The sequence below is a fragment of the Rhinoderma darwinii genome, chromosome 8 (genome assembly GCF_050947455.1).
Source record: "Rhinoderma darwinii isolate aRhiDar2 chromosome 8, aRhiDar2.hap1, whole genome shotgun sequence".
In the NCBI taxonomy this organism is placed as follows: domain Eukaryota; kingdom Metazoa; phylum Chordata; class Amphibia; order Anura; family Rhinodermatidae; genus Rhinoderma; species Rhinoderma darwinii.
In genome coordinates this window covers 72012658-72039824 of record NC_134694.1, presented here as the reverse complement: position 1 = coordinate 72039824, position 27167 = coordinate 72012658, and the positions used below count along the sequence as shown (strand labels likewise).

Below are 27167 nucleotides of genomic sequence, written 5' to 3'. Positions count from 1 at the left end.
GGTTAAAATGGGTTTGGCCGATGAATTGGTCATTGTAAGATCTAAAAATGTAATTTCCCTGTAGTTAATAGTTCTGGTGAACGTTAATCCCTATTCGTTGTTATTGAGGTTGTTTGTGAATTAAGGGGCTGATTGCATATCCCCTTTCAGATAATTATTCTCATTTCTCCAGGCCTTACGATCTCCCTGGCTCGGGGAGGGGGGGGGGGTGGCCTAGACATTTTCCGCTTGTCCGGGATGCTCTCTCATACAATTGGACTCCATTGTATCCCTGTCCTTAGGACACCAATACAATTGATAGTGCTGGTGGGACAAGGGAACAATCAATAGCCTTCCCCCGTCATTCGTCGCTTTTCTTGTGATGTAGGCGACACAATGATGTTGTTGCGACGCCTGCGTCGTTCCGCTGGATCAGGCCTGGTCAGAAGAGAGGACGGTGTGGGAACGGGGACAGCTGAGTGTGGTTGTCGTGGTGTGGCGCACCCTACAGGTGTCACTGAGCGTGGTGCAAAATCTATGATTTTTTTTATTTTTTTTTTATATTAGAGCTGATAATATCAAGGGCTTGGCTGGTGGATGCTTGCAGACCAATATTTGTAGTGTAAAAACCAGAGGGTAGGAGCGTGTTTGAAAATAGCTTAGTTTTAAAAAGTATGCATTTAAAAAGCCTGCGTTTGCCCCTGAATTTATACATCTCACTATATCTTCACTACCCAAAATGTGTATTCGTAGAATACGCACATACTCCTCCGGTTCCATTTCCCCAGTGGCAGCAAGCCCTAAACAACTGCATAGTCGCAATCTTGGTACAGGGATATGAATGCATGCATCCTCCCCACCTGCCCTCCTGACAGTCACACAACATCCATGATCTTGCCCCAATAGTTTACCTGTCTACAAAGAAACTGCATCTTGAACAGGGCTTTCCCAGCTTTGACTCCTACAGGCTTCCTTTATCTAACACAACGAGATTCTGTTTACCAGCATAAACCCTACAACACATACATACACCAGCCTTGAGCAATACCCCTGAAGGTCTGAATTACTTATACACTAACAATCAGACCTACAATCGGGCTGCTTGTTAGCATTGCTCGATCAACATAGCAACTTTGTTCCCCCACTATCTAAACACATTAAAACCATCTCTATAACTATCCAGAATTGATATCCCTGTGAGATTAAACTCCATCACTCTTGAGTTCCTTTTCTCCATAACAGAATTTGTCCAGGATTCATTCATATTTACAAAAATGACTGATTGGGAGAGATTGCACATACAATGGTTTGATGTACAGAAATCTAAAATGGCTGTGGACGAAGCCTTTATTTATAGGTTCATGCTTTCACTTAGCACATATTAACCAATCAGATGATGCCAAGTACATATAGGTATACACCCAACAATACTTCCATATAAGGTAATGATTTTTTTGCTAATATATATGAATCCTGGTACTCATCAGTTTGGAATGCCAGATGTCCTCTTTACCCGATCTTAGATGATAGGCAATACATTAATTTCAGAGAAGATTAAAAACATATCTTATACATATCTCAAACCATATAATGCAGTCATTTTGTATTAATACAATATAGAAATCTAACAGGTATTAGATTTATTACTCTGACATCCCGTTACATCATGGACTCACGAGTTCCCCATGCAGAACTTTTCCTTTGTCCTCCATAGATGGTTTTTAAAAACAGAAATAGGTGCCGTTACTGTAATCTTTGACCCTTTGTGTCCTCTCTATGTATCCGCATGTAGCACACAATCCATTTGCATGCTTACAGTGGGGGAATACAAGTAAGTAGAAAGATAAAACTTACAGATTTGGAATCGGCGTCTTAGGATATTAACTGATTATTGTAGTTTAGGGTTTTTTGTTTAGGAGGTGATTAATTCCCTTTTAAGTGAATCTGACTATGATATAGTATTAGCTGATTTTGAAAATTCTGATAATTACACTGATCGGTAATTTGATTTCCCGAAACCCATGACGAGAGAGGGAGAGGGCCCCCCCCTAAGGACAATAGACCTACAGGCATAAAAGGCAGAACATCCCACACTGCCTCAATAGTTTACATAGTAATAGAGGTTACTGGAGTATTATTCAATAGGTTTGTTTGTTGGTGTTTTTTTTTTGTTTTTGTTTGCAGCACCCTGTTCCAAAGACTCTCACTGTAGAGAAAAGGTATAGAGTGAGTAAAGGGTACTGTCATGGGTTCTGGAAAATCAAATTACCAGTAAGTGTAATTGTTTTTCCCTTCACCCATACAGGAGAGAAAACAAGAGTGGAGAACCATTGCTTTCAAAACTTTTCTACTAAGATAAAGGTCTGCATTTGTGCCTAGGAAAGTCTGAAATATGTGGCACAATTTTGCGCATTTAATTTTAGAACCAGTTGCTTGCACCTCTCTAGACACTAAAGAAAAAAGTTTAGAAAAAGGGTACGGGGTTTAGCAAAATCTGGCACAAAATTCTGTTGCAAATTAAGCCAAATCAAATGTGGTATAAGGAAAAGTGTCTAGATGCACCAAATTTCAGCATGTACCATAAATTTGGTGCATCTTCTGACTGCCTGGTCTAAGTTTACACTGTCTAAAACGTAATAATAAGTCCATCCTATAGTGGTGGAAGAAGGTAGATGGAGAAGACCAAGTGGCTGCCTTACAAATTGTATTCACAGGAGCTTTGGCCCTCTCAGCCCAGGAGGTGGCTATGACCTTCTATTGGTATGAGCCCTAAATTCCACAGGATTTATATTCCATGCAAATAGCCTGCCTAATCCATATGGCAATCATCGTGCTTGCTTGCCCCTTTGCCTTTTATTGGGTTCCTGGAACTGAACAAAAAGAGAACTAGACTTCCTTAAAACCTTCGTAGCTTTAATGTACTGAATAAGGCATCTCCTGACATCTAGTCAATTAGAACGCTTCTCTTTTTCTGATTTAGGATTATCACAGAAAGAGGTAACACAATCTCTTGGGACCTGTGAAAACGGGAAACCACCTTGGACTGAAAAGCTGGGTAAGGTTTGATGACCACCCTGTCTTCTTGCAGAGGTGATGGCCACCAGGAAAATATCTGAGGAAAATAAACTCAAGTGGATCAAAGGGTGGAGACACAAGAGCATTAAGCACCAAATTCAAATCCCATGGAGGAATCTTATGATCACTGACTGGAAGGGAACGGAAGGCAGCCTCCTAGCTAAATTAGGCAGGAACGTAGTCCGGGAGGCTAGCCTAACTGCGTCAGCATAAGCATCCAGGCTGGGGGAGCCACACTTTTGCGAACTGCCTGAGGCCAATGGCACCCTTTATCTGCCTATGGCCCCAACAAGCCCAGATCCTGTGTATTTATCACATGACCAGAACAAGATTTTTATCCCCTGGAAGTAAACCTTTAAAGTCCCTATTATATAGTATTCAAGCTCTGTTTGCTGCTGTTTAATTGTTACAGAAAATGTGTTGGAAAACTAACTTTTCATTATAAAAATAATCCAGTTTTATTCACTATACCAGAATACCCCTTTTATTAGGCATTTTAACATTGAACAGAAAAAAACCTGGTAGTGTCACAGAAAAATCAAATGTCTACAAAGTGATCCACGTTCACTTAAATTTCAATTGATGAATAGAAAATGATTGAATGCATAAATATTTATCATCCTTACCATCACACACCTAAATCTTCATTTGATTTGGAGGAAGATTACGTGTGTGCAGTCATGGGTTTCACGCCAGTCTTAATCTGAAGAAAGTTGGTGTAAAAAGAGGAGCATGCTTCTTAATAAATGATGCGTATTTCTGGTCGTCCGAGTGGCAGAAAATAATCTACTCCAGCTATGAGCTGGAGTAGGTTTACACTACTTCTCAGGTGTAAATTAATCGATTTGCGGTGGCTTTGCCCTGCTAAACCCTGCTCGCGTAAAAAAAAAAAAAAAGGGGGGGGTGGAGGTGGCAAAAAATACAAAATTCCCTGCATTTTTGCCCAAAAAAAACACATTTCCCAAATTGTGACTTTTCTATGCTCTCAAACTGGCGTAGAGGGCTTCAAAATTTTCCCCAAATGTGTTTTTAAGTGATCGTAACACATATAACAGTTAGTAGAAATACGTCATCTTACAAGTCAATTAGAGACCCTATGACTTACACGATATTGTAAACCAACTATTAATGTAACTCCAATAGCATTTGTATATATACATATAATACTTACCAATTTCACTATTTTGTTGCTACGGACTGTAGGAAATCCCGTGCTACCCGGCCGTGAGGAGAGACGTGACGCTCTGTTCCTCCTGTCATCGATACTGTTTTGTTTTCAAACTGTTTTTATTAAGAATGTCACAGAGTCATATAACAATTCCAGTATTATGCTTTTCACATTCTTGGTTTTACATAAAAAAAAAACAAAGTACAATCATTCAACTGTTTATGTTAATCGACTTTAACCATGAGGAATGTACTATGAAATCAATTCTTTAATACATAAACTTAACAAGATAAATTAACCATAATTTAAACATTCATGTGGTATATCATGGAGCTTCTTATGGATCACGTGAAACGAGTAACAATCACAGTCTACCTGCCCTAGGAGAAGTCAATGTCCCTCCTGGGATGACTCTCTTTAATACCTTCTCTAAACGGATCTGGGTTTATCCAGATAGGTCATCCATGGTGACCAGGTATGTAGAAAACCCACCCTCGTTTGTCTTTCCCAGTGTAGGAGTTCTTCGAACCTACGTATCTCTTGTACCTTCCTAATCCAATCTTCTATAGTGGGTGACTTGGTGGATTTCCACAATAACGGAATCAACAATTTAGCTGCAGTAAGTAAGTTAGTCGCCAGATCTTGTTTCTTGGGCGTAAATGAATCAGACGATAACCATAGAAGTATCACTTGTGGGGACACAGGAATTGATGTTAAACAAATCGAGTTAATTTCTGAGATAACCGCTTTCCAAAATCCTTGTATCAAGGTACAGTCCCACCATATATGCACTAAAGAACCCTTATTCAGTGAGCACCTCCAACATGCCTCCGGAACATCTGGATTTATTTTGTGTAACCACACTGGGGTTTTGTACCACCTGGTGATAAATTTGTAAGAATTTTCTCTGATTCTAATGCATTGCGAGAACCCCTGTGAGCGCTTCAGTATAATTCGTTGTTCCTCCACTGAAAAGTTAGTCTGGAGGTCCTGTTCCCACCTAGTGATCAATTCTAGCTTATCCTCTTTTTCTCCCAACAATAGCCTATCATACGATCTAGCTAAAGCACCTTTTTGAATTGTAGGTTGCTGTAATGCTTTTTCAAGTGGGGACAGATGTGGAGAATTAACAAAACAAGCTGTGTATTTATCACATACTGTCTGAAAATCTTGCCTCTTAATGAAATCAGAAAGAATTAGACCTGTATGTCTAAGTAATAGAGCTGTCCAATCCCGAGACTCCGACTCAAAGAATTGGGACACTGTGATATTATCCATATGTTTCCAAAAGGAGCTTACTGGGATTCTCTTCTTATCTACCAGGTAAGGAAGAAGGCTCATAGGTAGTAGCGGAATGTTTTCCGACAAAAGCGGGTCCCTTCCATTTACCTCCTGCCACACCCTTATAGTGCCCTTCACTAAGGTGCTAGAGCATGTGGAATTTGGTGAGAAGGGCCTCAGGCCCCATAACGAGAGACTGTCTGATAACTCTAGTAGCTCTCGCTCTAGTTCCACATATATATTGGACTGTGTTGTATTCATCAAAGAATGCCATCTATTCAACTGGTTAGCTTTGTAGTACGTGAATACGTCTGGTACCCCTAAGCCCCCAAATCGCGGTTTCTGTATTAGTAGCCTGTATTTAAGGCGTGGCCTAGCATTATTCCATAAAAATGAAGAGAACATCTTCCGAACCCTATCAAAGAACTTTCTAGGTAGCCATATCGGTAGTGCTTGTATCAAATATAACAGTTTAGGTACAATATAGGTTTTTAATAAATTCTTGCGTCCCATCCATGACAGAAAGGGTACTTTGAGTTCTTTTAATTGCTTTTGTATAGCCTCTAGCATAGGTATGTAGTTATACTGATACAGACGTGTTGGGTCTTTCGCGATCTGAATGCCCAAGTATGTCAGAGTACTGTCAGGCCATTTAAATAGAGAATTAATTTTAATTAGATCTATGACCGGATCTGGTATAGAAATATTTAATATTTCAGATTTCCCGAAATTTATTTTAAAATTGGAAACTTCCCCAAACTCTGTGAACAGGTTCGTAAGGTGAGGAATCGAAGTCTCAGGATTGGAGGTCATCACTAACAAATCGTCAGCAAATGCTGCTGTAGTATGTGTGTAAGTTCCGACCTGAATGCCTTGTATTTGTGGGTCCTGCCTTATTTTTTGAATCAAGGTCTCCATGACCATAATGAACAGAGACGGCGATAATGGACAACCCTGACGTGTGCCGTTATTAATTTTAAAAGGCTTGGAAAGAGTCCCATTCACCCTAATTCTAGCACTAGGTTCTTTATATAAGGAAAATATCGCCTGAATAAACAATTGAGGGATCCCAAATTTCCGTAGGGTCGCTTCTAAATACTCCCAGTCAACCCTATCAAAAGCCTTTTCGGCATCTGTACCCATGAGGACAAGGGGAACTCCACGTGACTTGGCGTATTCAATCAGTCTTAATACTCTACATGTGTTGTCTTTACCTTGTCGTTCTCTAACAAAGCCAGTTTGTTCTTGTCCTATGAGTTTAGGTAGTAGGTCACCCAATCTAGCTGCTAACGCCTTGGCCCACCACTTTATGTCCGTATTCAAGAGGGATATAGGTCTATAATTGCCGCAACATGTGGGATCTTTCCCCTCTTTAGGTAGGATTGTGATGTGGGCTTCAAGAGCTTGTTTTGGAAAATGTTCCCCCCTGAGTAAGGAATTGCATAATTTGGTGAAGTGGGGCAATAATGTAGCTTTAAACTTTTTATAGTATCCCACTGTGAACCCATCTGGGCCTGGGCTTTTTCCCGACGGGATAGACATCAATATCTTTTCTAATTCCATTTCCGTAAATGGATCTGTCAGAATATCTAGGTCTTCCCCCTCTATTATGGGAAGGTCAATAGTGTCTAGAAACTTAGTAATCAGGGAAGTCCTGTCAAGGTCTGGTGTTGATGTCCCCGGTGTATGCTGTAAATTATATAGGTTGTGATAAAAGGCCTGAAAGGCCTCTGCTATTTGAGCAGTGTCTGTAGCCACTCCCCCCGTCTCCTGTTTAATCTCTGGTATAAAAGTCCTTGTTTGTTGTTTACGGATTAATGCCGTCATCATCTTGTTTCCCCTGTCCCCATGGGCATACTGCTTATATTTTGATATTTGAAGGAGATGCGCAGATTTAACATTAAGTACATCTTTTACTTTTTCTCTGAGGCTGGTTAATTCTTCTAGGGAGGAAATAGCTACAGTTTTCTTATGAACTCTTTCCAAAAGTGCAATCTGGGAGAATAGGTCATTTAATATTGCATTTGTCTTTTTCTTGACATGTGTTCCCAATGAAATTAATTCCCCTCTCAACACTGCTTTGTGAGCTTCCCATATAATTGGGTCAGAGATAGTCTGACGCGTTATGTTGAAAGTATTGAGATAGATGGTTTTCTACTATCTGAATATTACTCTTGTCTGCAATAAGAGTGTCGTTTAATTTCCAACACCAGTTCCCCTTAGGGATTCCCGTCAAACTGAGAGTCACTGAAATTGGCGCATGATCTGATAGTAGAATGTGTCCTATGTCCGCTGCTCTGACCAGTGATGTGTATTTCTGTGACAAGAAAATATAGTCCAGCCTGTGATACGTATTGTGGGTAGGTGAAAAATATGAGTAATCCTTATCTAGAGGGTGTAATAATCTCCAGATATCTGTTAGGTGTAGGGAATGAAGAACCTTATTCAGTTGTGCCAGCCTTTTGTATGAGGTATGTTGTGACCCTGTGGTGTCTAATATCGGGTTAAGCGGTATATTCAAATCTCCCCCCATTACCAAAATCCCCTCAGAAAAATCTCTCAGAACGTTCAAGACCCGAATGAGCCAGGAAGACTGCCCAGCATTGGGTGCGTATAGGTTAGCAAAGGTATATACAGTGTTACCAATTTTCCCTTTTATAAACAGATATCTGCCCTCTACATCTTCTTTTTTCATTAGGAATGAAAATGGAATACTATTATGTATAGCTATGCTAACTCCCCTAGCCGCAGACTCATATGGGCAGTGGAACCATAAATTAAAATCTCTTGAGGGGACATTAGGAATTTTTAACCTTTTAAAGTGCGTCTCCTGTATTAGGACTACCTGTGCCGCCTGTTTTTTCCACAATCTAATAACTTGACTGCGCTTCTGTGGGACATTCAGACCCCTCACGTTGTGAGATACAATCTTAATTTCTGCCATATGTGACATGTGACCATTCCCTTCTCTGCGCATACCACATGATATAACCAAAAGAACATAAAAACAATTTAGCCTTTTTTAACCATACTCTGTATTGGAGTAAACTTCTGACACGAGGTAAGAGTGAAACATTATCAGCTACAACAACCTGTAGCTTCACCTTAGTATAAGGAGGGGTCTCCCTATAAGTACCAACTAGGGGGGTCATATTAGAACAAATGAGAATGACCTCCAACCCAGGCCTACCTAAGCAGCTTTTTCCAAATTTTTGGTATAAAACCGGCAAGACACTTCAAGTGCTTATTTTAAGGCTTAATCTCCATTAAAGTGGGGACCTGTTCACTGGTTGTGATTAGTTGCTAACTGTGCAAACATAGCTTTGTCGCCATTTAAATCTGAAATATATATCTCAGGAACCCTTAACATAAAGCGATACATTAGTGCAAAGAATTATGCAAATACATAATCATAGTTACATCCCAGCAACTTCAGATAGGGTCTCGTCCTTGGGTTGTATGGATATTTTTCTTTCCTGGCGTTGATCGAAAGCCAGAAACCTTTGTCCAGGGGTCTGCTTCCAACAGGGACGGTATCTTCGGCGGATATGCCAACGGGAGCCATGAAGGGATATCCATAGGCTGGAATCCAAGCAAGTCCCAGGCCGCATGTAGATCTTCAGGATTCCGTATCACGATATGTTTATCCTGTTTGTGTATCGCTATTCCAAAAGGGTATAACCAGCGAAAGGGGATGTTGTTAGATCTTAGCTTATCCAGTAGCGGTTTTAGTATCCGGCGTTTCGTGAGTGTTGAAGCAGCCAAATCTTGAAAAAGAAGGACAGGGGTTCCCTCATAATTAACTCCGTCTGAAGATCTTGCTTGTTTTAATAGTGCAGCAGTGTCCACATAGCTAAGCAGGCCACAAATTACATCTCTAGGTGGATCCTGAGCGCGTGGCTTGGCTCTCAGTGCCCTGTGAATACGCTCAATTTGGATAGGCCCTGCTTTCTCTCCTCCCAAAATGGATGCAAAAATCTCCCTTGCTACTTTAGGAAGCGCTTCATGTGGAATAGACTCAGGAAGGCCCCGTATCCTGATATTTTTGCGGCGACTGCGGTTCTCCTGGTCTTCCGCATGCAATAAAGCCATATTTATGTGATCATGCTGAACATGTAAAGTCTCTTGTACTGCTGCTCCAAACCGGGTCACTTCAGCCTGAGCAGTTTCTAGCGTGTCCACCCTGTCTCCAATATTTCTCAGATCGGCTTTTATTTCTGCCAGGTCTTGTGCTATGGGGCCCAGGGCTTTAAAGAGAACCCGCTTTATAAATCCCCTCGACACCGGGACATATGAGGACTCACCCCCAGCCTCCGATTGCTCTCCTGTGCTGCCGACATCCGAATCTTCTGTAGCCTCATGGCTGCATGCTGCATCCGGCGCCATCTTTGATTTTCGCGCCGGAGAGCGCTCCATAGTTTTCTTTAAAAACCTATCCAGGTCTGCTTGATTTTTCCCCGGTTTTGGGGTGCCTGAGTGTTCCCTGTTCTTGTCTTTCCCGGTCCGCACCATTCTGCTGTGTCTTGCCTTGCTAAAAGCTTAGGTTAGCCGGGTTGCCGCCGGAGCTCTGTCTCAATCCACCTTCTCTGCTCGCGGTCAAGCTCCGCCCCCTCCTGTCATCGATACTGCACTCCACACAGTAACACCAACTGAAATGCAAAATCTATCAAGTTAGAAATAGACTTACATAACAAAACACTTCATTTACAAACATACAAGATAGTTAGATGAAAATGAAAATAATACGTCGGGTAGAGAACACTCCCACTTCCGGCTTGCGGTCCAAACAACCGTGGAACGCAATCAGTAATCAGCTGCACCGTAGGAACCAGGATATAAACCTGACAGCGCGCTCTTTTCAAAACAGACACTACAGCCAAGACTAAGGACGCAGAAGCGTCCGAAACGCGTAGGCTCTGAGGACACCACTGCCCGCTTATTTCCACACCTGGACTCTATACCTCTGGACTAACTTTTAAACCAAGGACTATTAAACTTGGAACTCGCTTCCGTTTTAAACTGCACACAGCGCTGGATCCAAACACTCTTCTTCTTCCCTACATATACCCGTGTGTCTGGAATGTTCAACTGCTGATGTCTGTTTATGAGAAAAAACAACACCATGATAAGACATTCCAAACTATTACAGGGATATTGAAAAGTACCCGTCTGGTATGGAATCAAGAACATTTCCAAGTCAGTGAATGTCCCTCATAAAGGAATTCTTGCATAGTTGCTTCACCCCTTCTAGCTTAATAGGAGAGTGGCAAAGAGAGATCCGCAGTGTAATTAGGATAATAATCCAATAAAAATGTACCATACTACATTTACATTTGCCAGTTTTCCAAGGAAGAGGACATTGACTTCAATGGGGTTAGTCGAGGACTGCGTAGTTTTTGGTGGCAAGAATAGCGTTGCATGCGTGCAATATTCTTGTCCTCAAAAGTGATGGAAACCCAGCCAGAACCCCAGAACCGAGCACAAGGTATAAACTTGTGGTACAAGGTACAAACTCCTTCACGAGCACAAGGTACAAATTCCTTCAAGAGCACAAGGTACAAACTTGCAAAAGGGGAAGTACCTGATTATATTTAAATATCTAAAATTAGATGATCACGGTCCGTTTTTTTGAATGTACTTTTGTGCAGCAGGTACACTTTGCGGAATGCAAGAAGTTTTCTGGTCATGGTCTACCGACATAGAACTTACTGCACCAGGGAAGGTTGCCCAGTATCTCCTTCTTGCATGAATTGTCTTGTGTTTTTTTTTTTTTGTTTTTTTTTTCACTAGTTAATATAATCTCTACATGATATCCTTGTGGCTTGTCAAAGCAGATGATTAAGGCATGCATCTCTTGTATGTGACTTAGGCTAAGTTCACATCTTGCTTTTACTGTACATCTGATCATGTTTTGACATGTGTATCTTGATTTTCTATGGTCAGGACGAATGTCCCAATGGTGTAGTTTGTGCTTACATTCTATCTATCTTTTTTTTTTTTTTTCTCCATGTCATGAAATGCGCAGTTTACTACGCTTTTTAGTACTTTTCCAAAACGTATACCACACGTATACATTTGTATTTAAGTCACTGGCGACGTATGCAATCTTAGACCCTATGTTTGCATACATAAAACGTATACTTTTTGTCACCATATACGGGAAATCCTGACTTTACAAAGTTTGATTTGGCCCAAGAACAAAAAAAGTATACGTTTTTTAAAAGTAAGAACGGACACAAATGTATACTAAAAAAATCATAAGCTTATGTTACAAATGCATACGTTGAAACTTTAAAAGCGTATACCACAAATGTATGCACAAAATGAGATGTGATTAGAATGCTGTCATACATAAAGACCATGCCAGAAAACTTTTGTAAGGCCTCATGCACACGAACGTATTTTTGTCCACCTGTAAATACTGGCGTAAATACGGGTCCTTGGTCACACGTATTCGACCCATATTGTACCAGTATTTACGGGCACGTATTCGCTGCAAAATTGCACTGCACTAATCGGCAGCCCCTTCTCTCTATCAGTGCAGGATAGAGAGAAGGGACAGCCCTTTCCGCAGTAAAAGTAAAAGCAATTCATACTTACTCGGCCGTTGTCTTGGTGACGTGTCCCTCTCGACATCCAGCTCGATCCTCCCTGGATGACGCGGCAGTCCATGTGACCACTGCAGCCTGTGATTGGCTGCAGTGGTCACATGGGCTGAAATGTCATCCCGGGAGGCCGGACTGGAGGAAGAAGCCGAGAGTTCTGGGGAAGTATGAATTTCTATTTTATTTTTTTTCACGTTGATCTATATTGTGATCGTTAGTCACTGTCCCGGGTGCTGAAACAGTTACTGACGATTGTTTAACTCTTTCAGCACCCTGGACAGTGAATATCCCATAGACTTCTATGAGCCTGCCCATGCCGTTATTACGGCCTGAAATAGGACATGTTTTTCAACGGCACAGGCACCTTCCTGTAAGCATGCGGGGAGGTAATTACGGGTGTTTTTACGTTTGTGTGCATGAGGCCTAAAAATGCACTGTCCAAATCTATGTTTTTACACAGAGCTGCAGTGATGATGAAGATGACAGTGACACAGATAGTGATGATGTGAGGGTTACAATTGGCGACATACGAACAGGAGCTCCATCCTGCATGTATGTATGTATGTATGATTATATGTATATATTTCTAGGTTTTCCACTTGGTCAGAATGGGTAAAAGACATATAATTTATTTATTTTCGTTTCCCATAGTAATTATTATGTTCTTGAAGCCTGGGTGGTGCTGACTATTTTTAATTCCTGATATGTCAGTAGTAGCTTCAGCTAAGTTGAGTGACGTACCGCAAAGGACCATTGTGTAGGAGCAGTAATTGTGCCCCCTCCGCTGACTACTAAAGATGTACACTCTCTCCTAACTTGTACACCTAGTAAAGGCAAGTAGGTCCAGGCATGTCCTAATGGCTCATATTGGATGCAGTGCCAAGTCCAAGATCAGTCCATTTTGGATACGTTCTCACGTAGATTTTTGAGGGGCTTATAAATGGGTGGAATTTACAACGGAGAGTGTAATTCTTTTCAATATTGAACGGAGTATGAGGTTGAGGCTGAAACTGAATTAAAAGCAAGATTGCTTCTTGTTAAAGCCTGTTTATATGATTTTCTTTTTTAATGATATTTGGCCAGTGTAAATGCAGTAACCGATCAATGATAATCCTATCTTCCATCTTGATTGATTATGGGTCATAAAAATTATCGTTATCGATAGCACGATCAGTAAGTGTTAATGCTACTCTTAACAGGCATTGCTGTCAACCTACTTACCGGCAGTGATGTTTGTCCTGATTTAAAATTCATTACTGAGGATCTAATGGTCATTTCCAACCATAGATAGCTTTGTCGGTAATTTAGTGTAAAGGTGGATTTACAAATACTGCTGCTGAAATTGATGTCCACATTTATGTCATACTTATCAAAATGTAAAAAAAAAAAAATTGGGTTGCTCTGCAATTTTATGATCTAATTATAATATTTATGTAGATTTTTTTTTTTTTCCCCAGAGGAACCACAGTAAATCAAAGTCTGAAAGGAGGCAGAAGCTACGGGGCTGCTGGTAAATGTTTCTTCCACGGTTCACCAAATTATATTTTTGCATAGCCGACACACCACAAGCGATATGGTGCATTTAATGTAAATGACTATTACACATTTTGGTTGTATCCTGTATCAAGGGAAGTAGAGAATATACTTGAGAATTGAATTTAGCAAAACTATAAACACTGGCCATATATTTAGTACAGCAGGCGTTGGAGAAATAGCCAAACATCTATGTATTCAAAGGTTCCTTCCAATATTGTGGTGCATCTTTTTCAGAAATTTCTGCTGCAGTGGAATAGTGTCAATATCTCTGCAGGGGGGGGGGGGGGAGACACCTACAACTTCTGCCTTACTAAACTTTTGGATCCTTCGTTATTATTGTGTTGCGCACTTACACAACTCATGGTTAGGCCTCGTTTACACGAGCGTGTGCGTTTTTCGCACGCAAAAAACGTGGCGTTTTGCGTGCGCAAAAGGCACTTAACAGCTCTGTGTGTCATCACCATATGATGCGCGGCTGAGTGATTTTCGCGCAGCCGCCATCATTATGACACTCCGTTTGGATGTTTGTAAACAGAAAAGCACGTGGTGCTTTTCTGTTTTCATTCATCCTTTTTCACTGCTGTTGCGCGAATCACGCTGTTCGCACGGAAGTGCTTCCGTGTGACATGCGTGGTTTTCACGCACCCATTGACTTCAATGGGTGCGTGATGCGCGAATAGTGCACAACTATAGAACAGGTCGTGAGTTTTTTGCAACGGACTCACGTTGCACAAAATTCACGGACTGTCTGCGCGGCCCCATAGACTGTTATACGACACGCGTGAAAATCATGTGCGTCGCACGGACGAATAACACGCTCGTGTAAATGAGGCCTTAAGCTGTGATTTGCTACATTTCAGCAAACAGTTTTTACTTCTTTCCTTTCCTAGATGTTTTGTTATGATTGTCTAGAGTTCCATATGGTGAAATCCACACAACTATGGCAAAACTAAAGAAAAGCTTCCTGCTACCGCAGCGCGAAACCATGTGTAAAAATGATCATGTGCTGTGTATAGTTGCGTTAAAAAGCTGCAAATTCCTATCCAGTGTAAATGACCCTTCTAAAGAATCTTCAACCATAATACTTTTTATTGCAGGTAAACTGCCACCAAAAGGGATAGATTTTTCTGCTCCAGGGTGCATCAATGGCCTTCCTGTCCTTGAAGTGGATCTGGATTCTTTTGAAGAAAAGCCTTGGAGGAAACCAGGTATAACATGAAATCGTGTTCTTGCTGTTCCCTACATAAGTCTATCCTCAAAACTTTAGTGCTACTCCGTGAAAGGTCTCTACTCTAAATTTACCTACTGTCCCAATTTGACAAATGACTAAAACTGACGTGAAATAATTACTTGGATGGAAAAAATGGTCAAGGCTTTGTGTGAACTTCACCTAAGGCCTCAAGCACGCGACCGTAAGGGTTTTTACTGTCCGCAAATACTGATGCACATCTGCAGCCGTCCGCAATTACGGAAATGCCCATAGACTAATATGGGCGAGTCCGTGCTGCAATAGAGGACAAGAATAGGACATGCTCTATATTTTGCAAATCATTTCTACGGCCCATAAATATAGGGAAAGGTGTACAAGGCCTATAGAAATGAAAGGGTCCGCAATTTCACATTCGTAATTGCGGATTCCTCAGTTATGGGTGAAATCTACGGTTGTGTGCATGAGGCCTAAGATAGCATTGTAATAAGTCTGGCAGTGTAATGCATGTAGATATCCTTTACCATGGATGGATTGTTTATTCTATTTTTACCCTTGTATTGTTTACTTCTAGGTGCTGATCTTTCGGACTACTTTAACTATGGGTTTAATGAAGCAACTTGGAAAGTGTATTGTGAGAAGCAGAAGAGGCTGCATCTGGGACTCGACAACTCTTATCCACACAGCGAGGAAAACAAAATAACTGTAAAGTAAACCTATTCCGTGACTTGGTGTATGGAGACCTGACAAGCATATTGTGTCTCTAGAACGTTCTACTTCGGCGCCACTGGGCAGGGAAAAATGGTGAAGGGGACACTGCTAAATAAGCACTATGGCCCCTTCATTTTTAGGATCGGTGGGGGTTCGAGGTCTGATCCCCACCAATCCTAAAGTGACAGCGTATTGCTAGGATATGCCATCACTTTTATAATATTGAAATACCCCTTTAAGGTCTCATTCAGATCGGCGTGTTTCACATCCGCGTGCTGTTGGTTGAAATAACTGACCGCACACTGACCAATTAAGTTTAATGGGGCTACTCACACATCTGGTTTTTTTTTTGGTTTTTTTGTCATGGAGTGTGTGACTGTCCTATTCTGGTCCGTTTCTGCGGACCTCATTGCCCTATTAAGTCAAAGCGTGCATGAAAACAACGGATTCGTGTTATGTCCATGTTTAACGCATTAGTTGCTAAAGAAATTCAGGGGGAAAAAATAAACCGGAAGTGCTTGCAGAGAAGAGACACTGGCTAGAAAAACGGATGACACGGAAACCACACTGACGCCATATAGCCCGTCATATGCGTGAAACGCGGCCCTGCTTTATGCGCACGCAAAATCTGACCGTATCCTCTGTATATGGAAGGATTTTCATGTTCCTTTCACCAAACTTTGACCTTTGTCATGGGGTAAAAAAGTAGTAGTACCATGCTCTTGACTGATTTCACCATGCTCTTGACTGATTTCTCTGTTCCCTTTTTCATTTGCAAGAACTGCTTTCCCTGACATGCCTGCTTATGAAGCTAGAAGTTCAGTGGGCATTCCCGGTGACACATGCTTTCTGTCCCCCTTCCTTCTCTCAAGCCTGTATGCCTGTGTTTCCTCTCACACATGACTGTAACTTAGTGTGTAAGCTGTGATTTCTGATCTGCAGCTATTCAGACGTCTCCGCAGGATTACATATTCTTGTGGGAATAGCAATGACTACAGATGCCTTTTACAGTGCTAAGAGTAGGTTAGCAAGCAGAAGAGTGAGTGACACATGACAGAAGGACCAGTTTAGTGCACATAGGACCTATAAGGTAGGATATTTTTAATATTGGATAAAAGAAATTTGCAATTGGGCGGTTTTTTGTTTTTTTAAAATAAATATACTTTAGATGCATTGGAGCAATAAGACCTTGGTTGCAGAAGTGTACAACACCTTTATACTGATGGTCTATATATTGCGTTTTTTCCCAATGTACACATTTTCTAAAGTATTCTATAATTTTAAGATCTTGTAACTTGCAATTTGAAAGAAATACAATTGCTATCAATTTTGTGTTTTACAAATAGGTGCAGCAAGGCAGGACGGGTCATACCACTAAAGGAGGAGAAAATAAGTTTAATAATCGTGACCTGAATTATGATATTTATGCTGATGAGGAAGGAAAACTGGTAAATAAATCCTCACAAAATGGGTAAAATATAGATATTACATTTTTTTGTAGTTGGAAAACCTTGTTGTTCAGAACTAAGACAAGCATTGCAAAGAGGGAATATATCATACTCCCGATTCGGCTGATTTAAACTAGGCTTCACGTTAAAACAAACTATTTCGACCAATGGAAATGTGTTCTGCCATTTTAAAAATGTATTGGACATAAAAAGAAAAGTAAATCTCTCCTAATGCTAGTTGGCAACTCTCCTAGCACTTTACACAGGGGCGTTACGAGTTGATCCCATACCCCACTCCTTGATCAGACATGGGAGGGAGATGGGGAATTTTATTCACCTCTTCTCTTGTATGCAGGGGGCCCATCCCAGATCTCCTCAGGCTGCTACAGCGCATACTAGGACCTGGAGCTGGACACTTCCAGGACGTTATATGTGATGCAGCCCAAGTCCTTGTTGTCCTGTGTCTCATACAACATCCTGACCTTGTTCGGTGTCAGTAACTTGTATGCGCAGTGACAAAGTCACTTGCCGGGGCCTAAAAGAAATCTGGGCTGGGTCCCCTTTCCCCTTCGGGCCTGGTCACACCACCTTCAACTGTGATCGTTACGCCACTGGCGCTATAGTAATCTGTTTTGACTTTCCTATACCTTCTCTGAAATTGTATTTGGGTATGGGTGTTGAACAATTATTTTTTTTTCATTGAGGTCAATAGGTCTGACTGAAAAAACGGACGCCAACTGATGTCCATTTGTCAGAAAATCAGTTTGGACCAGTAACAAAGCAAAAAACACAAGCGTGAACTGAGCCTTACCCTATCTCTGAGAGTTTGGACATTAAAGGGGTTTTCCCCACAAACACATGTATTACCTATCCACAGGCTAGGGGATACATGTGTGATTGCTGGGGGTCCAAATGCTGGGACCCCCAGCGATGGAAAGTGGGGACCGAAAGACCCCCAAAGTGCTCCTTGAGAGCAAAGTGCATGTTTGACCAGTGCTCCGTTCATTTCTATGGAGCTGCTGGAGACAGCGGTCCCAGAAGTCCTATGGAAACTAATGGGGTGCTGGCTGAGCATACGCACCAGCGCTCAATTCTCATGGAGCACTTTTCGGGGACTTCCGGTTCTCTTCACTGGGGGTCCCACAGTCAAACCCACAGCGATTACACATGTATCCACTATCATGTGGCTAGGGGATCCATATGTGTTGTGGGAAAACCTATTTAAGTGTTCTTAGAAAAACAATTGTCCAGCCTTAAAGTTTATACGCCCCTTTTGAGCACCGTTTTACACGTTTGATATAGACCTAATACATTACTTATTTGTATTGATCCAGAGTTCAACCTGTATTATAGCCCAGAGTCCTAGTATTCTCATAGTTTGTAAGGGCAAAAAAACATCAGTCTATTTAGTTCAGTCTATTATTCTGCAATGTTGATCCAGAGGAAGGCAAAAGCCAATTTTCCTCCTCTTCGGGAAAAATTCCTTCCCCACTCCAATATGTCAATAAATCCCTGGATCAACGACCCATCTACAGTGATCTAGTAAACATAACTTGTAATATTATTACACTCAAGAAAAACATTCAGGCCTCTTTTGAAATCTTTCAGTGAATGTCATGTAACTTCCTCTGGCAGAGTTCCAAAGTCTGACTGCGCTTACAATAAAACAAATCACCTACTTTGTTTGTGTAGAAACCTAATTTCCTTTAGACGTAGAGGATGCCACCATATTAGTCCTAGGTATAAATAGATCATGAGAAAGATCTCTATATTGACCTTTTTGATTTATTTATACATGGTTATTAGGTCACTTCCTGAAGCGTGTTTTTTTGGTTTTTTTTACTAAACCCTAAATGTGATAATTTTCTGGGTGCTGTAGTCCACCTATTCCTTTTTATTACTTTAGTTTCCTGCCTTTGAATCCACTCAAAGTCTTCTATGTCTTTCTTGTGCACTGGTGCCGTAAAGATTTATAAATGGCAGAGCTATGTTCTTGTCCTGCGCATCTTGTGCCCCTTTTGAAGCACCCCATGATCTTATTTGCCTTGGCAGCAGCTGCCTAGCACAGACATTTTTATTGGCTGTAAACTTAACTGTACAACCAAAGTCCTTTATCGTGTCTGTTTTGCCCAGTATTTTCCCATTTAGTATGTAATTGTGACTTGTATTTCCCCTTCACAAGTGCATAACCTTACATTTAAGTGTTAAACCTCATTTGCCACTTCTCTGCCCAAGCCTCAGACTTCTTCAAATCCATTTAATAGAATACGGTCTTCCTCTTAGTATCATCGGCAAAAATTTTAATTTTACTGTGCATTCTCTCTACAAGTTCATTAATAAATATATTAAACCGCAAAGGGCTCAAAACTGACCCCTGTGGGAAACCCAATAGTAACTGTGACCCAATCTGAGCATGTAATAACCACCCAGTTTTCTATCACTAAGCCAGTTATTTACCCACTTTTCCCCAGCAATCTCCTCTTATATACAAAAGTTGTAAATGTGCAGTATAGGAATGCTGTACTCGCATGAGGTGAAATGTGATCCTCTGTTGTTGGACCTGGGATCGTCCTCCCCGTTTGTGGTCTGTAAATAGTCCTCCAGTAGTCCTGTTGTATCACAGGTCGTGCTGGTGAGGTGATCGTATAGGTCAGTTAGGCTTTATATGTCTGTGAAAAAGTAACAGACCTGGTCTCCGTATTGGGTCAAAAAGTAACTTTTTATTTAAAAAGTTTTTAGTCAAAAGACTGGTTAAACAAGTAATACTCAGAGCTCAACGTTTCGCAGGTGATCCCCGATGAAGCAAACTATTTACTAAACAATGATATCCTCTTATATACCAACCTTTTATGCAGCACAATATCAAATGCTTTGGAGAAACCAAGATAAATGACATCCAATGATTCACCCCACTCCAGTCTAGAGCTTACCTTCTCGTGCAAGCTGATCTGATTGGTTTGACAGGACTGATTCCTCCTAAACCCATACGGATATGGAGTGTTATTTATTCAAATTCAGATACCCCAGAATAGCATCTCTTAAAAAAAAAAAACAAAAAAAAAACGTTAAAACATTTTACAGTCCAGATTAAACCTACAGGCCTATAGTTTCCAGCTCCCTTTTTGAATATTGGCATTGACATTTACTATATTTTGCTAGTCCTGTGGAACAGACCCTGCCATTATAGAATCCTTAAAGAGGTTTTCCCACAAACACGTATCCCTTATCTACAGGATAGGGGATACATATGTGATTGCTGGGGTTCCGACCGCTTTGACCCTCAGTGATGAGGAGAACGAGGGATCGAAAGTCCCCCGACGTGTTCCACGAGAATGGTGCACATGCTCGACCAGCGCTCCATTAATTTCTATGGGACTTCTGGGACTGCTATCAGACTCCCAGCGATAACACCTGTATCCCATGTCCTGTGGCTATGGGATAGATGTGTTTGTGGGAAAACCCCTTCCCGTCGCAGCCCTTTTTCAGATTTTCATTTTTTTCTCCCCACCTTCCAAAAGCCATAGCTTCTTTATTTTTCCGTCGATCTAGTCCTATGAGGGCTTGATTTTTGCAGGACGAGTTGTAGTTTTTCGTAGCACCATTTATTGTGCCATATAATGTACTAGGAAAAAGGAAAAAAAATATTTCTGGGGTAGAAAATGAAAAAAAAAATTTATTTTGTGTCGCCGAATTCCGAGAGCCTTAAGTTTTTATTTTTATTTTTCCGTCGATTAAGTGGTATGAGGGCTGTAGTTTTTAATAATACCATTTTGGTGTACATGCGATGTTTTGATCACACTCTATTTCATTTTTTGTAGGTGAGGTGACAAAAAAATAAAGATTCCGGCAATTTTTACGGCATTCACCGTGTGGGTTAAATAATATATTGTAATAGTTCAGACTTTTACGGACGCGGCGATTCCAATTATGTTTGTTTTTTATTTTTTTTACTATGCTCTCGGGGGGGAAAAGGGTGTTTTTTGAACTTTTAACTTTTTTCCAATTTTTTTTTTTGTAACATTTAAAAAAACAACAACTTTATTTAACTACTTTTTAATTTTTTTATTAGTGCCCCTAGGGGACTTCAACCAGCGATCGTTAGATCGCTTGCACGATATACTGCAATACTGATGTATTGCAGTATATCGTGATTCTGACAGGCAGGGCTTAATAGGTGCACAAAGATGGCGGACCTGGGGGGCTTCATTAGGCAGCCATAGCAACCATCCCCCCCGCCCCCCCCAACCGCGATTGCGTTGCGGGGGCGCAATGAGCTGTTAGAGGGGGTCACCCCCGCTTTCTAATGATTTAAATGCTGCGGGCGCTATTGACCGCGGCATTTAACGAGTTAAACGAGCGGGATCGTGCTACAAACAGCCTACACTCTGTGAGCCCGTTCGATACTTCCCCTACTCTACTTTGGCGTATGGATACGTCAAATGTCGGGAAGGGGATAAATATCAGAAATAACTTGCATCCCCCAAGTTCTAAGGGATTTCTACCATCTGAAGCTGGTGATTTGTCTATTTGAATCTTTTTAAGGAGGGCTGCACTTCTTCCTGTTTTTAGGCAGGTGACATTTAATGGGGGATTGACTTTATTCTTCTGCATTTCATCTGACATTACGTTTTCCTCTGTGCACACAGTGGAGAGAACGTTTTTAATTTCTCCCTCATTACTTTTTAACCCCTTCCCCCTGCTGGCATTCTGGGCCCTAATGTCCAAGCCATTTTTTAGATTTTTCCATTGTCACATTCGAAGAGCTGTAACTTTTTTATTTTTGCGTCGGCATAGCTGTATAAGGTCTTGTTTTTTGCGGGACGACTTGCAGTTTTTATTGGTACCATTTGAGAGTAGATGCGACTTTTTGATCACTTTCTATCACATTTTTTTTAAGTCAGGATTAACAGAAAACAGCAATTTTTCCATTGTTTTTAATTTTATTTTTTACGGCGTTCACCGTGCGGGTTAGATAACGTAACAGCTTTATAGTCGGGGTCGATACCAAATATGTGTAACTTTTTTGCTTTATTGTAGTTTTTTTTTAATAGTAAAGCATTTTGTAAGGGGAAAAGCTGGGTTTTTCATATATTTTTTTTTCACTTTTTTTTTTAATTAACTTTATTAAACTTTTTTTACTTTTTTACTAGTCCCACTAGGGGACTTCACTATCCTCCGATCGCTATTATAATACACTGCAATACTTTTGTATTGCAGTGTATTACTGCCTGTCCGTTTAAAACGGACAGGCATCTGCTAGGTCATGCCTGCGGCATGATCTAGCAGGCATTCGCTGCAGGCAGACCTGGGGGTCTTTATTAGACCCCCGGCTGCCATAGAAGACACAGACACTCGGCGATTTTATCGCCGGGTGTCAGTGAGATGAGAGGGAGCTCCCTCCCTCTCTCCAAAACCATTCAGATGCGGTGCTCGCTATTGTGCACCGCATCTGAGGGGTTAAACAGGTGAGATCGATACTAATATCGATCTGGCAGAGCAGGGACGCCCCCAGCCCTCAGCTGCTTCTGGCAGCTGAGAGCAGGGAGATTTCACGGCTCCCTGCTCTGTTTACTTTATTCTACAGCAGCGACGTAGTTTGGTGGCGCTCTAGAATAAAGCCCACTAATGACCGCCGTAAAAAGACGTATCGGCGGTCATTAAGGGGTTAAAGGGCCAAAAGATTCAACTTTAAAAATTTCTATTTATGTCATTGTTGAACATTTTAGGGGTTAGTATTTCTCTCTTTGGCAATAAGTCGCTCTGTCTCCAGCTTTGGTGTCTTTTTACCTGTTGTTGTTTTGTTTTTTACATCATTTTATGTTTTTTGTGGCTCCTTGACAAAACATCCTGTTAAAATATATAAGTGAAAGTAAATTCTATTATGGTCACTATTTCCCAGCTGGGTCCTGTACCAGTTGGGTAACATAATTATCTTTTAATTATCGACTGTAACCGGTTTTCTTTATAAGATCCACAGGTTTCCATTTTCCAATTTATATCTGGGTATTAAAGTCACGCGTAATAATAACTTCCATTGTGATTTGATGCCTCCTTTTTTTTTTTTTGCCTTACCAGAAGATTTCTGTGGAATCGGTTATATTTGGGGGCTTCTAGCAAACCCCTAACATTCATAATTCTGCTTGTTGCTATTGGAAACCGTCAACATCGATACCACTAAAAGATTAGCTGAGCTCCTATAATGCGGTTAATGTTCCCTACTTTAGAGTACTGTAATGTGTGTTTGTGTAAGCACTTCTTAGAATACAAATCCCCAAACTAAGCTGTGTGCAGACATGGAACCAGAAAGGGATGCTTTGAGGTTGAGTTCTGAATCGTACAGAACTGCCAATGCAGCTGTAGACTATAGTACAATCTACTTTACTTATCTTATACTCATCCTGAATTGCAATGGATTGAAGAAGTTACTCAATTTGCTTAGGTCGAATATTTTTTTTCTTCTTTTGCATGCTTTTTATGAAATCCTGTAAAATAGTTCTTTTGAATACTTCCCTTAGTAAAATGTGCATACTAACCTGCAAAATGTCTTTAGTTTCAGGCTTTGTTTCTCATCTTGTGCACTCTTGTACCCTATTTCTAGTCGATACAGTATCAGAGATGTGTGTGGTTTTCTATTAGGGAGCAAGCGAAGGCAATTGATGTCATTGGTGGGGAGATCTGCAGCATCACCCGGGTTGAAGGCAGGAGATGGGACATTCAAGATTCAGATGACATTCCCATTCAGGTAACCAAGGATCTTTATGTCGCTAATAGTCGTCCTCTATATTTAGACAATCTATGGATATTTAGTTTGTGTACTGTTCAGTACCTGCATGTAACGTCTATTTCTGGGGTGAATGCATTGCATCGATATCACAATGTCAAAGAACAACTGAATATAGCAGTCATTTGGTTAGGTTTCATTTTCGAAATAACCTTTTCTTCTGGACATAATGATTAATGTATCTCCTCCTATAGATGGTTGATAATCAGGAATACAAGCAACATCAACCGCCGCCACCTCTTCTCCCTCCACCAACCTTTGTCCATAATCCTCCACCATTCAATGGACTTCCTCCACCTCCTCTTTTTTTCCATTGCCCACCTCCGTCCATCCAGGTCCCACCAGCCTTGCACCCACCAGGTGATTTGTATTTGCAAGATAGACAAATTTATTTTCTATAAAACGAAGATCTAAAACCTTAAAGTAGTAGAAAACCGGTTTGCATACTCCTCAGAGACCACCGAAGAGTTTTTATACATTTTACATGCGGTCATAATTATGTGTGTGTGTTCCCCTAGTGCATAGATTCCAAACCTGTGGTACATGTAGCCTAGGCAGGGGGTACCCGCCATGTCTCTAGAGGGTATTTGCGCTGTCCGCGTGCTGTGCTTTTAGAAGACGCAGCCTGTAAGTGAGCACAGCCTTTGGGATACTTTGATGTAATGTGTTTGAGAAGGGGGTACTTGAGAAACTCTGCCTTGGTGTATGTAAGTTCATGTCACACCACTAGGAACTTCATTGCATGCCACTAGAGATACTAGCAGAGTACACAGAATTGCTGTATTTAAAATTGCACTGCCAGGTATGTCCTATTCCATGGCTCCCTCTGCTCATCTCTCTTGGGGTGCGCTTACGGTTTGCACACTTTAACAGTAAAAACTCATTTATTTTTTCTTATTGTTTTAGCACTGCTACCTCCACCACTTGTTCCTCCTCCTGCTGTACACATCCCACCACCCAGCGGGTAAGCTTCAAAGGTTATATACAAATTGACTTTGTCTTGCTAAGGCCCTGTTCACATTACGTTTGTGATGTAAGTTTAGCGTGTACACCAGGAAAGTTTTTTTTTTCTTTATTTTTTTACCCGGGCGGCTTTTGGCCACTCACAGGGGAAAAAAAGCATCATGTTTTTTTCTTGCCGTGGGTTTCCACCTCTGACCTCCCATTAAAACCAATGGGAGGCAGAAAAGAAAAGCACAGGCAATTCAAAATCCGCCTCAAAATTTCTGAAAGAAACCTGAGGCAGATATATTTTTCTGCCTGGAAAAAAACTCCATGTGAACAGGGCCTAACAGTGGCATCTATTACCCATAGGCTATTATAGCATCCGTTTCAACAGAAAAGGCTCATGACTCATCCTTTAAATGTTCTCTCATAATAGTCTATGGGTGACAGATGCCATTGTTAGGCATCAGTCACAGCCTACATTTAACAAATACGCTAAATTGTGGGAAAAAATGTAAAGTGAATGGGGCCTAAATTTATTTAATAAGTACATGTGACTTTTTTCCTTTAAGACCGCCTGTGACATATAACTGTCGACCACCTCCTCGCCAAGTATACTTCTCTAATGGTGAGTTGTAAAGTTATTTTTTGTTTTTTTTTGTTTTTACTGGCGCCATCTGAACAATCTGAGGCCTGGTTGCTAATTACAATTAAAAAAATCGCCAATTCTGTTCTGCTTGTTGCTTTCTCGTACCCTAGAACAGTATATCACGTGTCTCCATGATTCCAGACACTGAATTCTATGTATATAAATGTATTGCAGTCCATGTGTCTGTGCATCCCTTTTTTACGTGGTTTACCGTGCGGTATTAATAATGTGTGAACTTACAAAGATACCAAATATTTTATGTTTCATCACTTTTATTCATTGATAGTATTTTTCTGGAAGATTTTGTTTCTTTTTTTTTTGGGGACTGTTTTCCTTATTTTCACAAATACATTTAGACTGTACCTCTGTATTCCGATGCATTCGTGCCTGTCGGTGAAGAACAAACAGGCACCTATTAGGCCATGCCTAAGCCATGGCTTAATGGGCAACTACATAGGGCAGCCATGGGGGCCTTTCTTAGGCCCCTGGCTACAATATTTTATCGGCGGCCCGCGATTGTTTTTGCGGGAATAGGCGATGGGGAGACCAAGTAAGCCCTCTCCCTTTTGTGATCGCTTACATTGCCGTTGACCGTATTGACTGCGGGATCTAAGGGGTAACAGCCAAGATCAGAGTTCAATCACAGCTGTTTTTCCACGGATAATGGTGCAGACAGTCCCTGCTCCTGCATCTTCACTATGCCATAGATTTACAGCCCTGGTCGTCAACAACAGGCTTTTTTTTTCTTATTTCTATATTAAAAATGTATAATTGAATTCAATGTAACAATATCCATGTTTTCGAATAACACAATTAGCAAATCAGACTCAAATTAAAACCTCCCACCCTCCCTGAGCACAAGGCAGAAAATATTTAAATAAAATAGAATGTTACATTTGTTATAAGTTTTTTCTTTTTTAAAGGGGTTGTCCACTCTCCGCAAACTAATTTTATTTTTGAATAATTATATACAATTTTCCAACAGACTCTATATATATATATATATATATATCTCTTCCGTTTTCAAGATCTCTGCTTGTTGTTCTGTAGACACATGGTTTACTTCCAGTGAATAAAATTCTGTCCGTGGTCATGTGACAGACACAGGTGCTAGGATCATTAGTAGACACAGGTGCATGGCTTGTTACAGTATGTGTATCATCACATGACCATGGACAGAATTGTATCCACTGGAAGTAAATAAATGGATGTTTCTACTGAATGACCACAAGCAGAGATCTTGAAAACCGTGAAGAATTCATACAGAGACTATATTGGAATAATTCAATAGTTGGGACTGATAACCCACCTAGGTGTAAAAAAAATGGTGAAATATGACCGTTGCATTCTCACATTTTTTCCTTGCTAACTTAACTTAGATTTTATTGTCTAACTTTTAAAGGAGTATTACCAATCCCATATAATATTGAGGCCAGTAATATCATTTTTATTAGGCCGATCTTATGTTCTTTATTTGAAGGCAGTCTGTTCCATATTCTAAAAGCTGGTTTACACGGGCAGATTTTGTCCCTTAACCAGCGCCGATTACCGATAACCGGTCGATCAGCGTTTGTTTAAAGTGGTCAATCTGAACTGTATGTGGACGCATGATCAGTAATACAATAGTTTACTCCCCATACAGTATACATATTGTCGTCAGCACAGCCTCTGTTTACACGGAGAGATGTGCTGCTGACCATGATTGTTTTTAGGGCATTTGCTCGTTCGCCGGCTGATTGCAGCCCTGTTTACAAAGGTCAATGATCTGGAACGAGCGATCAT

General features: G+C 40.8%; 1 protein-coding gene across 1 annotated transcript in view; it reads left to right on the top strand.

Annotated features, from left to right (window-relative positions):
- The window catches only part of LOC142658718 (uncharacterized), a 58743-nt gene that overhangs the window by 24307 nt on the left and 7269 nt on the right, over positions 1 to 27167 (top strand). Inside the window, exons 4-12 of the mRNA XM_075834326.1 lie at positions 12569 to 12660; positions 13566 to 13618; positions 14742 to 14852; positions 15426 to 15556; positions 16909 to 17033; positions 23647 to 23752; positions 23986 to 24151; positions 24698 to 24755; positions 25309 to 25364. Coding sequence (XP_075690441.1) covers positions 12569 to 12660; positions 13566 to 13618; positions 14742 to 14852; positions 15426 to 15556; positions 16909 to 17033; positions 23647 to 23752; positions 23986 to 24151; positions 24698 to 24755; positions 25309 to 25364 — 898 coding nt within the window. The remainder of the gene's footprint in view (positions 1 to 12568; positions 12661 to 13565; positions 13619 to 14741; positions 14853 to 15425; positions 15557 to 16908; positions 17034 to 23646; positions 23753 to 23985; positions 24152 to 24697; positions 24756 to 25308; positions 25365 to 27167) is intronic.